The sequence below is a fragment of the Rhea americana genome, unplaced genomic scaffold (assembly GCF_003343005.1).
Source record: "Rhea americana isolate MKP2758 unplaced genomic scaffold, rheAme1 scaffold_43, whole genome shotgun sequence".
In the NCBI taxonomy this organism is placed as follows: Eukaryota; Metazoa; Chordata; class Aves; order Rheiformes; family Rheidae; genus Rhea; species Rhea americana.
The window spans coordinates 3892461-3908850 of NW_028186568.1; the positions used below are offsets into that span (position 1 = coordinate 3892461).

Below are 16390 nucleotides of genomic sequence, written 5' to 3' on the forward strand. Positions count from 1 at the left end.
GCGGCTGCCTGGGGCCCCGCGTCTGCGGGCGCTGCCGCTGCGCTGCCTACTGCGGCCCCGAGCACCAGGCCCTGGACTGGCGGCGGGGGCACCGGCGGGCCTGCGGGCAGCCCGGCGCCACAGGTGAGCCCGCCGCGGGGCGACTAAGCGAAAAGCTTGGTGCRGTGACGAGCCGTCAAGCGGTACTTGCGAACGGAGCCGCGGCGCTAGGGGAGAGGTGTCTGTGCGCTGGGTCAGCGTGCAGGTGTCGGCGCGTGCTGTTTGCTCGGTAAGAAGTGCTGCTATTGCAAAGCCAGCAGTGCTCTYACAGCGTGCCAGGGTTCGTTACTTAGTGGTGTAAGGGCCTGCAAAGGAAAGGGGAAAAAAAGCAGCTTATGTCTTTTACGTTGTTTTGTGATTTGCAAAGAAACCATGAATGATTCAGAAGCTTTTCTTCTGTTAGAATTTTACTTCAATAACAAGAATTGGGATCTCTGTGTTTCCTGGAAAGCTAATAACTTTAGAGCACACAAAGACCTCTTTCTGGCTTTCTTATATCATAAAAAACTTAAAGGACATAAACTTATTTTTTCCCTTTGCAGGTTACTTTTAAGATGGCTTATTCATAAACTGTAAAGGAGCATACAAAATTGACACCTAAAAGGATACTGTGAAGGTCAGTGGATAAGAAAAGTATCTTTTACAAGTGTGCTATTTTAGAGCTTTTTCTTTAAGCCATCCCCTGATCCACTGTATTGTTCTCATATCTGTTTGTTTGCTAATAGTTAAAGGAATAAGTAGTGAAAAATTACAGCTAGATGCCTGCTGTAGTTCATGATTTTATTGAAATTTCTTTTTTGGCTTTAGAAGTATCAGGTTAATAATGGTACAATGAAATTTGGTGTGTGAGGTGTCTCTGTATATATGTTGCARGATGCTAGTCCCTAAATGTTGACTATGAGAAGTGGAAATAAGCAGTAGGTAGAAATTGAAATTAGGCAAATCAAGTTATGGGCCAGATGTTTGCAACATTTCATTTAAACAGTGAAAAWTTGAAACATGTAAAAACGTTTAATTATCCCCTCATTCTTAGAGAAACACTTGATGCATTTTTAAAAAACTTTGATCACAAAATACAAAGGAAGAATAAGAAAAATGGYATGGTAGTAAGGCATTGGTTGCATGCTTGTCTTCTGTGAATATGCTAATTAGAATGAGGTGTAATACAGAGCTGTAGAACTGTAGGATTTTTTTCCTTTTCAAATGCAACTCATAACACTATTCAGTCTGTCCTTTGTCATATGGATTTACAAAGGTTGAAACCAACTAGTCACCTATTGTAGTTTTCTACTGTGCCTAAAACCAAATCTGCCTCCTCTTTATTGTCAGATCCTTCTTAGCAGCGACRTCAATCCTTTTTGCTCTTGCAATATTTGTGCTGTATTTTTAAGTAGCTACTTCTGGGAGAAGAACTTGAAATATGAGATGACGTTGTGAAATAGTATCTACTTTCTGTTTTTGCAGATGATTCGGATGCAGTTCCAGACCATAATGAATTCCTTTTTCCAGAACTTGAAATTTTGATAGAACCTGAGGAACCAGAATCTCCTGCTGATGGCAGTGTAGATCCTGATGACAAAGAAGCAGCTGTGGATACATCAGAGAACTCAGACAAACAAGAGGAACTCAAAGCTACAGGCAGTGCAAGTAAGAAATAAGTGATGCTGCCTGAAATTCTTCCTGGTGCAGCCTGTATTGCATCTGTAGAATACAAATTGATTTTAAAGGGTTCATTGTAAACTACCTGTGACAAAAAGCTAATCTGTGGTTGTCTGTGATGCAAACAAAAAACAGCTTCCATGGCTAAGCTACTCCTGTTAACTGTAGCTTGTTGTTATGTGCTACTGTCTTGCATGAGTCTGTCCCATAATAYAAGTTGCTTTTGGTGGGAGACTTGCTGAGCAATGGGTATAAGCATGACTAGCTTCATAGTCTTGAATTACTGTTCTAGATTGGTAGCATCAAATTCTCCTGCTATCTATTGATCTGTAAGTTTTATTCAATGAGGTTACTTGAAAATACTTCTGTTATTTACTCTTTCTTAATACAAGAACTAGGAGACATCAAGTATCAGGTAGCAGGTTTAAAACAAATGTATTTTTCKTACAAGGTATAATGAGTGCTGCAGCTATTGCCTTACAGCCATGTGGAGGTCAGAATTGTTGGTTCGGGCATTTGGTTCAGGTAGAGTCATAACCACTCTCCCCTAATGGCTCCCCCTCAAACCCTTCAGAGCTGTCAGAGCAGCTGTTGCTGCGGTCCAGCTGCAAATAGCTGGAGCATACTGCATTGCTGTGAGCTTCTCTCAAGTGAGAAAAATAGGTCTGCTGAGTGTCTGCTTCTGGTCACTGTTGGAAACCAGAGATTAAGTTAAATGGGTTTGGCGTCATCTGATTAAACCTTATGAAAAATATTTAATGAACCTCCTTGTCTGTGCTAGAGGAAAACTGCTTTAARGAGACCTTAACTGACCTTAAGAATCTGAAGTCTAGGCCTTTTCCCTAAAGCACTACTGATGTGTTTTCAGCTCCCCACCACAGAGGCTTTGCATGGAGCCAGGGTGTAGAAGTGTGTGGTGTTACAGGGAAACATGGCTRGTTCCCAGCTGAATCTTACTGAGGTCTAAAGCTGTCTAGAGACTGCTAAGTGCTCCACAAAGATGTGAGCTGGGGTGTGCTGTGGCAGGGGTACAACAGATAAACCTTTCAGTGATGGAAACTTACTCTGGCACRCACACAGCTCAGGTGGCCTTTTCAGGTGTTGGATTCAGAAGGTTCAGCAGTTTCAGTGTTCCGCACTGGAGGGCCATAAACTTTGGTAAATTGACTCCTCTCCCTCCCTTTCTAACATTACAGGATTGAAATGTTTAAAATGCTACAAAAACTGATGAATGGATGGGTGCATGACTGAGTTTTGTATTTTTCAGAAAGATAAGAAAATGTCTTTGATGTTACCCCGGGAGTGATCCTGAAGGGCAAAATGCACTTATAGATRCAATACTGGTTTTAATTTGCTGCCATCTTGTGTTAGCTAGTAATCTTTTGGGGGGCTTTTTCTTGCTTAGGTGAAGCGTTGGAATCCTTAGATGAAGAGACATTGGAAGCATTGGCAAAACATGAGAGTGAAGACGACAAAATCTTCCAAAAGTTTAAGGACCGAATAGCTGCAGAACCAGAGCAGGTCAGAAGACGGGAGCAAATAAGTTCTCATGCAGCATTCAGCTGCATCTGTAAAATGTTTCACGGCCTTGCATACCTGCAGGAAGAAATGGCTGTGGGGATACCTCAGCATCCTCTGCATGCTTTAACCAACACATGCTACCATACTTTAGATGCAGAACTTGATTCATGACGAAGCATGAATTTAGCATCACCTCATCTAACTTGGACAGAAATTGTTCAGGATGACCAGGCACAGCAGCGTTAAAGCCAACATGAGGGGAGCATCTGTTGTCCTGTCCTGCGGCTCTGGCAAAAGAGGAAGCATCGCTCTCCTTCTGCCACCTTCTTGTGAACCCTGGCCTTTGGCCCGGTTTGCTTTCCTTCTCACCAGCACCAAAACTGAGAGAAGAGCTATGTCACTCTTACCAGTTGCGGGTGAGAGTGACACAAGTGTCATTTGACACATGGGAGTTGGTTTGGTTTTTGCGAGGCTGAGTGAGTGATGGGTTTAAATTTTTAACTAGTACAAAAAATGTTCCGTCCCGAACTATTTTTTGCCGCCACAAAAAAATAAAAAAAAAAAAAATACTGTCAGACATAATACAGACCTAGATCTACAAAAGGGGTGCAAAAAAAGAGATTCTTGCCATATCTTACCTGGTAGCTCAGGGATTAGGTTGGCTACTCAGAAAGTTAGGATACTTTCATTCTGTTCAATCCTCTGCCTAGGGTAGGTGCATCATCTTCCTCTGACATACTGCACATACTAGCTGACCTGCATCAATGTCCTGTTGTTGTTAATGCCTCATTTTCTAGATAAATATTTAAATAATAATGAAACAACAAAGGATACGAATGTCCGAAAATACCTCCAACTTGAACATTAAGGCAATCCCCTCCCATTTAGGCCATGGGGAAGAACTGACTTTCATCTGCATCCATCTTACAGCTTTGTGTATGTCAGTAAATACCAATTTTATACCAAGCTGAAAAGGACAGTCTTGAGAACTTAAACTCCTACTCCATTTCAGATTATTAGATACTGCCGAGGAGGAGAAGGCCCCATTTGGGTGTCAAGTGAAAATATTCCTGAAGAAAAGGATATTCCAAATTGCTCATGTGGTGCCAAAAGGATATTTGAATTCCAGGTATGTAATTTCATCTAAAGGTAATATAGGTACTGTAGTTCACACTTAACAGGTTTAATTTTATAGATACAGGCTTATAATTAGAATGAGATAGTTAAAGTTGCCACACACCTATGCTGAACTGTATAGAGACCTTGTTTACTAGTGTAACTGCTCCTTCTTGTAGGACTTTAACATATAGAAAGTAGGGTTTGATCCTTGCAATTTGATCCATGAAATGGTGCAGTTGTGGCTAGGGAACTCTCTTGTAAGTCGTAGCAATCTCGTTTCTTTTGAAGAGAACCATTTCAGGATGTGAACTGGGAATATGCCCAGATGGAAGTATCCAGGTGTAGAATTTTGGATGCAACAAGTGTCTGYACAGGGAGTACACTTCATGTTATGAAAAGACAATATTAGTTATGAAGATGCTTTCAAATAGAGTTTGTTTATAAATCAGACAAYAGTCAAATGGAACTTCTGTAGGAGAATGTTTTAAAAATAGATGTGTGCTTTTACTGAAGCTGTTTATTACTCCTTAAAAAAAAATAAGTAGAGCCATGCATTTGATTTCTTGTGCATTGACTACAATGTTTGAGGGATTCCAAATATATTTWTTTTGAACTGCCTTGTTGTTTAGTAAGTTTTTGACTGGGATATTGGTATGAGAGAACATAAATGAAGGCAGGACTTTCCTAGGGGAAGAGAAATGGTGAGAAGGTAGGGAGTTGGTTGTGAGATGTCCCTAAAGTCTTGTTTTTCTTTGAAGATTATGCCACAGCTCTTGAACCACCTGAAGGTTGACAGTCTTGGAGAGAGTATTGACTGGGGCACACTGGTGGTGTACACATGTGCCAATAACTGTAATGAGGGGAATCAGTACACTGAGGAGTTCATATGGAAACAAGACTTCTCTGCAGGTTCCATGCAACTTCCACCATGTTACTAAGTTGAATCATCTAAATCTAATACTTTTCCTTGTTTCAGTGCATCTGTGTACTTTGCAAACAGGTAACTGAACTGATGTCACTGATATTTTGTAACAGCGATAAAAAATATTGAAAAAAGTGGACTTTGGCAGCTGCTTTCTTCAGTTCCAGTGGAACGTTTTACTTCAGCCTGCTGCTGAAACCAGATGCTATTTTTCAGTAAATTTCAGCTCAAATCTTGTATCATATCATACAGCATAGTTCTGAATGTTTAAATAAAGATGAAAMACTTGGATTGGTAGAAGTGTCCTTTGTCAGTGACTGAAGTTGAATGGTTGTCTGTCAAGATTTTCTTTGCTGTGCAAAAATTAATTCACAGAGAAAGCAGACTACTCTGGGATCACAGAGTGCTGATGGTCAGGAGATGTGCAGAAGTCTTAGCTAACAYAAATTAAGGGTGCCCGGCCTTTCAGTACATAACTTAAATCTGCTGCTCTTACACTGAGTAAACTGGTAGCAGCTATTACACTCTATGGTTCAGTAGTATTTCAGAATAAAATGCACCAAAATTGTTCCTGTGTTTTATCTGACTTAGGACCAGTAACAGAGTTTTAACACTCTACTTTGCATTAGACTGTCTGATATAATAATGGTTTAAACCAAGGTTGCTCTAGTAGAACATGTTTTTTCTTGTTGCTTACTACATGTAGCAGTAGATTTTTCAAGCTAAATTGTACTTTAAGTAAGTCTTCCATCATTGGTGCAGTTTAAAAACAACTATCCTCTGCAAAGGTTGCTCTGATATTTGACTGCCCTAGAGCTGAGGCATGAGAAAAAAAATACCACCCCACTGAATCTAGTGTGACAGTTATTTAACTATTGATATGGCTATAGCTACTTAATTGAAAAGATTTTTTTTTTCCTGGGTGTAGTATTTACCTCAGTTACATACTCTCTTACTGTGCTTAAAGCATTYGTGCCTGCTCACAAGCAATTCCAGTGCTGATTTTATGTAAGCCCAGGGCCCACTGTTGTTWTATGACTTTTTCTTTTAGGACTTCCAGGTTGTTTTATTTCTGCCATTTCAGCTGGTGGAAATACTCTAGTGAGCAGGCAGGGTATGCTTTAAATGTAAGCTGTCTGATCATCCTAGAACTTAATTTCTAAAAGGGAGGTTTTTAACACATGGTGCAGTTAACAGACCAGGCAACAAAACGTATACAACTACTATAGCTCAACTGATTTTAATAGAAACCATCCTTGAGTTATTCAAGGCTCAACAATTTCCTGGCAAAGTTTGCAAAATTTTGCAGAGTAGGTGGTAACAGTTGTACACATGGAATCATGCAAAAGCAGGGACGGTGACACAGTTGTCATGTTCAAGAGAATTCAGGAATGTTCACTGACTCAAACAGCACAAATTGCTGCAGTACCTGAATACTGCATCAGCAGCAGCATCTTGAACTTACTTACCCTAACAAAGGTACATTACTAACCACCATCTTTCTGTTAAGATCAATAAAAATCAGTTGCTAAAAACCCCAGACACAACTGTGTAAGCAAGCCACTGCAGGAAGCAGAGAAGCCTAAGAGTTAAGTTCAGTCAGGATTTGCAGATGGAGGGGGTGCAAAGCCAGGCATAGCTTCATCTTGTCTGAGATGCAACACAAGATGTAGTTAACTAAAGAGACCATAGTTACATTTGGGTTAGTTTTAGATAAAAGCTGTTTGAAAGAATCTGGAAGTCATAGAAAGGTTTCTATTACTGGAAATGCACAGGAGGAAAAAACACAATTTATTTTTAGTTCTCAGCCTGTTAAGCTTCAAGTACAGTCCAAAGGGAAGATTATGTACATACTGACTKTTTGGAGGGGCTTTGACATTTTACAGGAACACTAATATAGTGAGATTTGTAAAATACAAAGGTAGTAATTTAAAGAAATCCTAGAAGCTAAGCAGAAGTCTCTTGTTACGATTCAATCAAACATAGCTATTTATGATTTGCATAAATCCCATCTGTTGAAGGAGAAGTAATACATACTTAAACAGGAACTTCTTGATACTGTAATCTCCTTTACTATAAGATACTAGAAATACCAAGCAAGATGTTGCCAAGGATATGACTGCTGGTAAGCAAGCCAGAACACTTGAGGTTTTCTCAAAATGACAAGTCATCTACAGTAGTGTATGTGCTTTTGAAAAAATTGGATCAAATTGAAAAAGTTTTCAATATATTTCACTCTACTGGTTGGGTAATTTTAAAATTCATTAAGACAGTTCCCATACTTGTATAAACAGGGTTTATTGTACATGTGGGGCTGAAGGGGAGGAAGAGGAAGTGTGTGTGTGTGTATATATATGTATGTATATATATATATATATATGTACAGTGAACCATTTTCATTAATAAATTTATTCTGTCTTGCTTAACACTGGAATGAGGGAATGTCTGGCACCAAAAAAAAATTAAAATTGAAAAAATTTAAAAGCTTAAGTTCTGAAAATTATAAAAATCATGGTTTTATGGAAGGAAGTTAAAACATATATACATGGCAATTTAAGTGGTTTATACACTGAGTGACATGGTTGCATTTGTCTTTCAAACCAACKTACGGATTTTCTATTAATAGAACTGGCGTTAAAACTATTTAAAAGCTAGATTATAAATAAAACTTGGAGAGACTGCTCCAGGAACAGCCCAGTAAAGCAACTCACAGTAACTCAGTAGAYGTAATCAATAATACAATTCCCCTTGAGTATCAGGGAAATAGGCACTAACTGGGAAACAGTCCAAGTCCTGGTGTTGCAGTTTCAATGAAAGTCCATCTCTTGTTACTGCTGTGCCATATACCTTTTAAAATGTACCCCTGATTTCGCCGAATTTCGTAGAAACTGTTACGTTGTCTTTCTGAATCCCTTTAAAATAGGATAGATGTTTTCAAATGCTTCATAGATTTCTGCTCGAACTTTAGCACCTAGAAAAAAGGAGTGAAGTCATTCAGTATCTTTCTCTAGTCAAATACTTAGGTTCATAGTGCTTACCTTAATACTTCACTTTTACATAAATCCTATGCATATATAGATACGTATTATACACGCACATATATATGAGTCCCTGTTTTTACTAATTGATACATTTTCTACACATTTTGTATAAACCACACATTATCAGCCTTCTCACTATTTATTCTGATAACTGACAAACTTTGAACAGGACTTTCATTAGCATCTTAGTGTCTATGCTAGACTTGCAAATAACATTCCTATACAGAAGTTCTTGAAGAGGCCCAATTGCAAGGCACAGCCCCACAGGATATTTCCAAAGAAAGGCTTTTAACCTGTGGAGCTTTTTTCAAGAGTATGAACACTGGGAACAAGGTCTGGAAACAGAGGTGGTTTCAGAGGTGTGCCACTCGCCATGGGACATGCGCCTTTGGTATGCAAGTCTTGCATTTTTTTTCTACATAGTGAGCCTCTGCAAGAGGGGAAATGAAGGGTGTGCTTGGAGTGCCAAAGGGCGAGTGTCTTCCCTTCCTCAGCTGTTGCATCAGAGGAGAATGCCAGCAGGCTCCAGACAAGCTGTCAAAGAACAGCTAGCCTAGTCACAGCTACCACTAGATGTGCATAGAAGCACGTCTTCACAGAAGCACATCTTCAGATTTTGCCAGAGAAGTTAAATCTGTGCTCTTATGGCTTTTTGGGCACCTGTAAACTTGATGAGACATCATGATCACTGGTTATATGAATTTACCCAAGTATATTTGGTTTGGTTCTCATCCACAGAGCACTGCACAATCTGCTCTTTCTCTGTACCATCACCTCTAAAGAAAAGCAACTAGCAAGATACATACTTTTGATGCCATTATGTGTTCTGTGTAATACAATCTAAATCTAACCTACTGGAATAAGATACTGTCTTGACTTACCAGTTAAAACCACTTTTCCAGAAACAAAAATAAGCAGAACAATTCTTGGCTTGATCATTCTGTAGATTAAGCCAGGAAACAATTCCGGCTCATAGCTGTAAGAGAAGAGAGTGACACTGATCGTACAAACACACTGRCAGATAGATGTCCCAGTCTTTCACCTGTTGGGCTGTAGGAATGGACAGAGCAGATGTGGGCTTTACCAACATTTGGGTTTACATTGGGCAACATAATTACACCAGAAGAAAGGCAGTGATGGAAACAAAGATGCTGATTTCCCTCTGGTGCAAGGGAACAGTCTGAACAGATGCCACTCTCTAGCTGGTCAAGTACATAGCAAGAATGAAACATAAGCAAGCCTTTATTTACCTGCTGAACTGCTGATGTGTAAGTACCAATCCTTCTAATCTGATGGGAAATTTCACATCACAGCTCCCCACCATATTCTGAATTTTAAAATCCAAAAATTTTGCTGGAAAACCCAACTTCTGGACAACTCTAGCATACTTCCTTGCTGCCAGTCTGGACTGCTCTTCACTGAAGGGAGAAAAGGACATCCGTGTTATTCCCTTAGTATTACTTGAGGCAAACTGCATTACGTTACAAATATTTATCCGTGTTAAATAACGAGAGGAGCAGTGAGGAAGATCATAAGCCAAATTTTTACATCCAAAATTAACAACTAACATTGACTTGCACTCTAATTTTGACACTAAGATCCCGTATGTGATTAATGTACTCACTGTCTACGAGGCAGAATACTGTAAGGTAAAACTATATCATTTACACTCTTAGAATATCTGTGTAAGTCCCTCTAATAAGCCAAAACTTTTTCTTCAGGCTTCAGTGTAGAACAACTTTGAACTACTGCTGGAAAATGCATGTTCCTACAGAAAACCTGCAAAACTCCTCTGTAAGGCACTCAAGCCTGGGTTTATCACAACTGCATGGCCTTACTTGCTATGGCAGAACTCAGTTTGCTTCGGTTTTGTAAACAGCTGAAAATCTCTGGTTGGTTCTAAGGTAGTAGAAGACAATTTGAACTTCAAGTGTTACCAGGCAGGGAAAGTATTTCCTGTATAGCTCTGTTCATTCACCTCTGCTCATTAACTTGTTCCTTTTGGATTCCTGAATGAATTCAAATGAAAGGAACAAGGACCAGAATTTCTCTCCTGCCCAATGGAGTTAAGCTTATGTTTGGTTTTCAATTCTTACGCCTCACTGATCATGTTAAGAACAGATCAGATCGCAGGGACCAAAGACTTGAATCTCCTGGCAAAATAAGGAGCTTGGGAAGCAGCATGGGTACAAATAATAGTGTTTCTAAACCACTTTGTTAGAGTGGAAAGACAGTCTGAATTAGTTTTCTTATATGCATACCTTTTTGCTCCTGTGCACACCATTTTTCCAGAGCTGAATATAAGTGCAGTAGTACGAGGTTCTCTTATTCTCATAATAACAGCAGCAAACCGCTGAAATGTAAAACTTGAAACTATTAGTGATATATTGCTGCAATAATTTGCATATTCCAAATCTGCATATTCTCAGTAGCATTTTATATTGTATTTCACAGAAATACTACATCCAATATGGATCATGCATGATTGGAATAATTCAAGTAGCTTCAAATACATACACTTAGAGGTAGAGTCAGACAGGAATGGTATTTTCCCTTACATTCCTATTTTACTAAGCTCATATCCCATTACTGTCCATACTATGTATAAATAATGCTAATATTTGCAATATAGAGAAGACTACACCTGAAAAATTAAGCCTTCATCCCCACGTCCTCAGATTTGATCTGTTGTAAGCAGGATGAAAGACTACATGCAAGTGTTTTTTGATCTACTTTTGTATCTTAAAAAAATTGGACGGTGTTAGAACATTGCTAACAGAACACCCGGAAATGAAACTCAGAAGCCATGCTCGTTGGAAATGGAAGTCACCTGAACTACCCCAGTAAAACATGGCAGCCCAGTTTGCTCTAGCTTTTCATTTTAAGCACCTTTACCTCCATTTACAAATACTCTCAAACTCTTTGAAAGCAAGATATGCTGAAAACTAGGCTTGGTATACACTCACACACACATGTCTGCCTGTTATATTTAACCTGGACCAGCTCATCATGCAGCCCCATAAACTCTTCAGCTGACATAATTATGGAAGTAGCGTGGGCTAATAACACATTTGTCAAACTATGGCTTAAATGATACAGCCAAGCAACATCTTTTTGATAGCTAAATGTACTGACTAAAAGTCAGGCGTGCATTACATAATCCTTTCTCCCTGCTGTGGAAAACAGCATTTCATATTGATCATTTCAACCTACAAGTTTTACACAGCCATCTACTCCGTAACTTAAGAATTACTGCAACAGGCTCAATTGCTTGCTGCATTCAAATCTTACTCACATGCAATTATGTAACATAACCATTGATATAAACGTATTTCTTACATATACCTGCATGCCTGCCTTTAATCTCTGAGAGCTGAGTTCAGGTACACTGTAGCAAAATCCTACATTATTAAAATGAAATAAAACAACAAACATACACCCAAAGAAAACTGAAGCCTTCACAAGGTAAGTCAGTTCAATTATACAGCATCTAATCTTTCATTAAAAATAGTGTCTAACTGTGGCTGCAAAGGTAACTTTTCAAAGAAGAGCCAAGTGAAAGAAAAATGAAGCAACATAATTTTTCTGATTCAATGCTCCAGGGCCTCTGTTGCTGTTCACTTTTCACTTTTCCAAGCTAAAAAAAAAATCCTCCAAAGTTAATCATCAGTTTTCCAAAACTGCTGTTTAGAAACAGTGGATCACTTTGATATAGACAGGCAAAGATCAGCTTCATTTTGCTCTTCCACCAAATGTAACCATCACGGCTGGGAAGACGCTGGGAGCGTTGTGGGATAACATGAAGGAGTGGAGCTCAAAGGGGAAGTGAGACTGTAAAAAACCCAGTTACTGTGGTGCAGCCACAAGAATTCCAGGGGAGCAGCCAGGCAGAGGAAGCCATAGCACACAGAACAGCCATGGCTCTGGCAGCAGCACAGGAACTGAATTCTTCCTTCGTTTCTCCTTTTTAGGGGGTAAGTAACATCATCAGATATTTCAGGCTAATATGAACTTTCTGGCCACAACTAACAAACATGTCCATGTAAGCAGTAGTTGAGGTGAGTTCTACATCCAAAAACTTTGTCAGTGTATTACACTGTCAGTTAGGTTCTTCATAAATATGTTCTTTCTAAAAATAATAAAATACGCTCTAGTAAAAAACACAGCTGTATGAGCTTATTAAAGATCTTTTCTTAAGCACTAGTATAAAACTGCATGTATAGGAGGATGGTTTTTCAAACTAGCTATGACAGCAAAGTACAGTCAAAACCTATGCCTTTGTCATACCTCTTATATGTTGAAATCCATCTCTTACCTTGGGGTTATATTCAGCATTTCGGGCACGAAGCGCAATGGTTTTTAGGTCAAGTTTGCAACCAAGATTAACCGTGGAAACAATATTCCTGAAGATATTTCAGAGAAATGTATTAATCAGAAAATAAGTAAGTTTAAAAAAATGCAAGCTTTCCCCACTGTTAATCATGTATGATTTGTTTTATACTCAAAAGAAATGCCTTTTTTAGGGTAGTTAGAGCAGTTGCTCCTAGAACATGAGTATCAACTCCTCTGTTCTGCCAGCTATTATGAAAAATGTCTCATGAGACAAGTCTCTACTTCAGTTTGGTAGGAAAAACTCTTGAGATTAAGAGTCGCTGCCACAATCAGGGGAGCTGCTAGGAACAGGAAAAGATGAGGCAGCAATAACACTACTTGAAATTTTCCTTGGTATGCCCTTTAAGAAGCAAGAAAGGTAATATTCTGAACGGGTGCAGGACTAAGCAGGAATGAATCCAGAAGTGAAGCCCATTGCTATATGATAAAAAGATGCCATCTAGGAAACTTAAGATCCTTTGCAACTTGTTTTATAGSAAAACTCTGCAACCTAAAGGTCCTCAGTGGAATAAAAACTAGGAACCACTCTTCCACGCAAAATTCACCTTCATTCTCTTTGGACCTTCCATAATTTGACATATAAGTCTCTTTACAGCTAAAGCTCACTGAAAATACTTTCATAACTGAACCTAGAGCACTAGCTCTGTGTGTTCTTCCCTAATCACAAACTCAGCTATACTAATGAACTAGAAAACAGAATGTGGAATATTAAGGACAATTTCAGCTCTAGTTGCCAGACAGTTTCTTCCCCTCTACCCTTTTAGTTTCTTTTCAACTGTGATAGTAAATGTATTCAGTTTAATATCTAGAGTGCACTAGGCTGAAGTTAGATTCTGCTAAACAAAGACATGTACGACATTCTACACTTGGGTGCTTAAATAAAGGATATATAGTTTACAAATCACTAAAACCCGATTTCTATTACTAAGTGGCTTAGTAACAGAAGCTCAGCTTTAAAAAATATGTTAAATGAATACTGAGGACCTTTCTTCCCACAGAGACACGGTACTCAATTCCTGATGGGCTTTTGGTCCCAAGTCTTTAAAGAGCTACTTGAGAAAGGACATACTGTGCCAGCATATGGCACACTCACTGTAGCTGTGGCACTATCCCAGAGCTCTCGGATGCCGGTGTTGCAGGAGTTATTGGAGTCATTGGAGTCATCGGAGAGGGGTACAGAGGTGTGGTTCCTGGTAAAGGGGCCGTGGTAAGAGTCTGTGAGTGGAAGAGCTGGGGCGTTTGACCGGACGTGCCCTGCGTTGCTTGCTGTGATGTAGATTGCTGCGCTGCTTGCTGCTGCTGTTGCTGCTGCTGCCGCTGCTGTTCTTCCAGGATGGACAGACTGTTGGTGCTCTGGACAGGCTGCGGTGTCAGTCCTGTGCCATATGGCATCATTGGGCTAAAAATTGGAATTCCTGGAGTCATTGCACCCTACAGAAGAAAATACAACAAATAAACTACCACTGATTCCATTTTGTCTTCAAGAGAAAAACACTTGCTAAAGGAATTCAAAAATAAATCAATTTAATCTATCAGATCAAATCAGAGGCATAGTGATTCACTAAAAACAAAAAGCCCCTAAAAATACAGTCCTCCTATAAAATGAAACACTATCTCTACTGATCTCATCAGTTCTATTACTGTTCTCCACCAGCCAGTGATGTTCGTGCATTTCGCACACTACCTTGCAAACATACTCAGTTCTGACCCACAATTTTTACTTGCAATTGTTTCAATGAAGACTCTACCCATGATACCAAAGGTATTCATAGTACAGCTACAGTGCGTAATAGACTATCTAACGGACCTAATTTAAATGGTTTCAAGGTCAACCACCAAAATTAATATTTCTATCTTCTCACTCATGTTTCAGCTCAAGAGAACTCTATATACTTGCAAATTTCTTAAACTTCTGGATATACACACTAATGGTTTTAAAATTCAGTTTTACACTAATATCATTCTGTATCTAGTATAGTTTTTCAGATCTGCAAATACAAAAGCTGTAGAAATTACATCTAAGAAACTAAAAGTCACTTTCACAAAGAAATTCAGATCACAATTGCATATTAAATCATTCACATTTACCTGAGGGGAGGCTAAGCCTTGAGCATAGGGTGGCAAGCTGTTGTTCTGATCCATGATCCCAGTTACTTCTTTGGTGRTGCCAGAAATATTTCCTTCAATTAATTAAAATTAATTTCAAACCCTAAAGGGTTTTTAACMCTTTAAAGCATTCCAGTAAAGCAGACTCCTAGCCAAGCTCAGAGCATTAGGAAAACATCGGCTCCAGAGAAGTGTGTGTTGAGAGCTTAAAAAATCAAAACCTGAAAAGGAAAAGTAGTGTCTTGATAATAAGATCTAAACAAAAGCAAAAGCAAACTTACTGGCTGCTATGTTAAATAAGAGATAACCAYGTACAAATATATATAAAAATATATGCACATACACAATCTGCAGAAGAACCTTTTTCTGGCACTTTAAGGAACCTTTGTAGTCTGCTTCWGTTGAAGTCTCCTGGAAGGTAACCTGCCTCATATGAGCAGGCCCTGAAGATTCAGCAGAACACACAAAAGTGTGCAGAACTGAACCCTCATCTGCAAACAACCTAAGTTGCTAATGCTCATTCTGAAAACTCATTACTTTTTCCAAATAAAACAGAGCTTGAACTAGACTTGAACTCCATTAAGATGCTTGAAGCCATTCATTGCTTGTAAGCCTCCTCCTGTGCAATTATGAGGCTTGGGCTTCCAAAATTTTTTTTCTATAGAAAAACATTGCTAGTCAAATCAGAAATAGGAAACCCACTTCCGTAAAATAAAGCACTAACATGTTTCAACCAGCAATGGCATGCGCTTTATGAGAAGGACAGAAAGAAGTTAAAGTCAGTTTAGGGTGTGCTTCTGAAACGTGTGAATGCCTTTTGTGTTTTTTAAACTATGCCTCTGTTAAGGTGCTTTAGAAACAAACAACGCACATGGATAACTTAAGTGTTATATCTCGTTGCCAAATATTTTGATCATTAATTTATAGCTTTTGGTACTAGCTACCTACTGCACAGAAATATTAACGTTCAAGGTCGTTTTTAAGTCCGAGGTAGWTCACTCAAAAATCTGAAGAAAGCCTATTTGGACTTTATTTTCTTAAGGTTATGACAGCTCATAATTACATTAACCCTCAACAAGAGGATTTTTTTTTATTGTGATCATAAGACATATTACATTTACCCTGACTGAAGGTATCAACGGAACATCCAGATTTTGCAGCTTGGGGGTGGGAGAGGAATATTAGAAGCGTTAGCATTACCCCAGAAGAAACAAAGCCAACTCCCCCACAGGCCAGCTGTTTAAGAAGTCTAAATACCAGGCATGCCAGGACGCGCGGCTCGGACACCACCCACGCAGAGGTCCGCCCTGCAACCCCCAGCCACGGCTCGCTCCGACCTCCGCTAACGCTTCCCCGCGGAACAGAGTCCGGAGGCAAAAGGCGCCCACGAGAAGGCCCCGGCCCCGCCCCCCTCGAGCCCCTCCCGGGGTCCCCGTTACCGCACGAGCGGGGCCACAGCGAGGGCCCTGGCTGCGAGCTGGCCTCCCCCGGGCCCCGGCGGCTGCCAGCGCCGCTCCCGCCGCCCTCGGAGGCCGGGCCCCGTCGCCCCGGCCCTTCCCGCCCGCGCCCCCCGCCCCACCCGGAAGGCCGC

The 16390-nt window shown here is 39.9% G+C and overlaps 3 protein-coding genes across 6 annotated transcripts in view; 1 reads left to right on the plus strand and 2 right to left on the minus strand.

The window, feature by feature from the left end:
• Positions 1-16390, minus strand: part of FAM120B (family with sequence similarity 120 member B) — a 235724-nt gene that overhangs the window by 85836 nt on the left and 133498 nt on the right. The gene's annotated exons all lie outside the window — the stretch shown is intronic.
• On the plus strand, positions 6-5560 carry PDCD2 (programmed cell death 2; the record flags this gene model as incomplete). Its single annotated transcript, XM_085315407.1, has 5 exons — positions 6-123; positions 1504-1686; positions 3104-3219; positions 4232-4348; positions 5097-5560. Coding segments are annotated over 5 exons (714 nt in total), but the record flags the coding sequence as incomplete, so codon positions are not given.
• On the minus strand, positions 6485-16349 carry TBP (TATA-box binding protein). 4 transcript variants are annotated; one of them, XM_085315508.1, is made up of 8 exons: positions 16239-16349; positions 14782-15020; positions 13787-14124; positions 12617-12704; positions 10563-10654; positions 9552-9719; positions 9183-9277; positions 6485-8231 (listed from the first exon to the last, which is right to left on the minus strand). In XM_085315508.1, exons 2-8 carry the CDS (start codon positions 14833-14835, stop codon positions 8152-8154), a joined length of 915 nt encoding a protein of 304 aa, XP_085171634.1. In that variant the 5' UTR covers positions 14836-15020; positions 16239-16349; the 3' UTR covers positions 6485-8151. The 4 variants fall into 4 exon arrangements, with proteins under 4 accessions (XP_085171634.1, XP_085171632.1, XP_085171630.1 ...); XM_085315506.1 differs by lacking the exon at positions 16239-16349 and adding an exon at positions 16057-16224; XM_085315504.1 differs by lacking the exon at positions 16239-16349 and adding an exon at positions 15921-16224.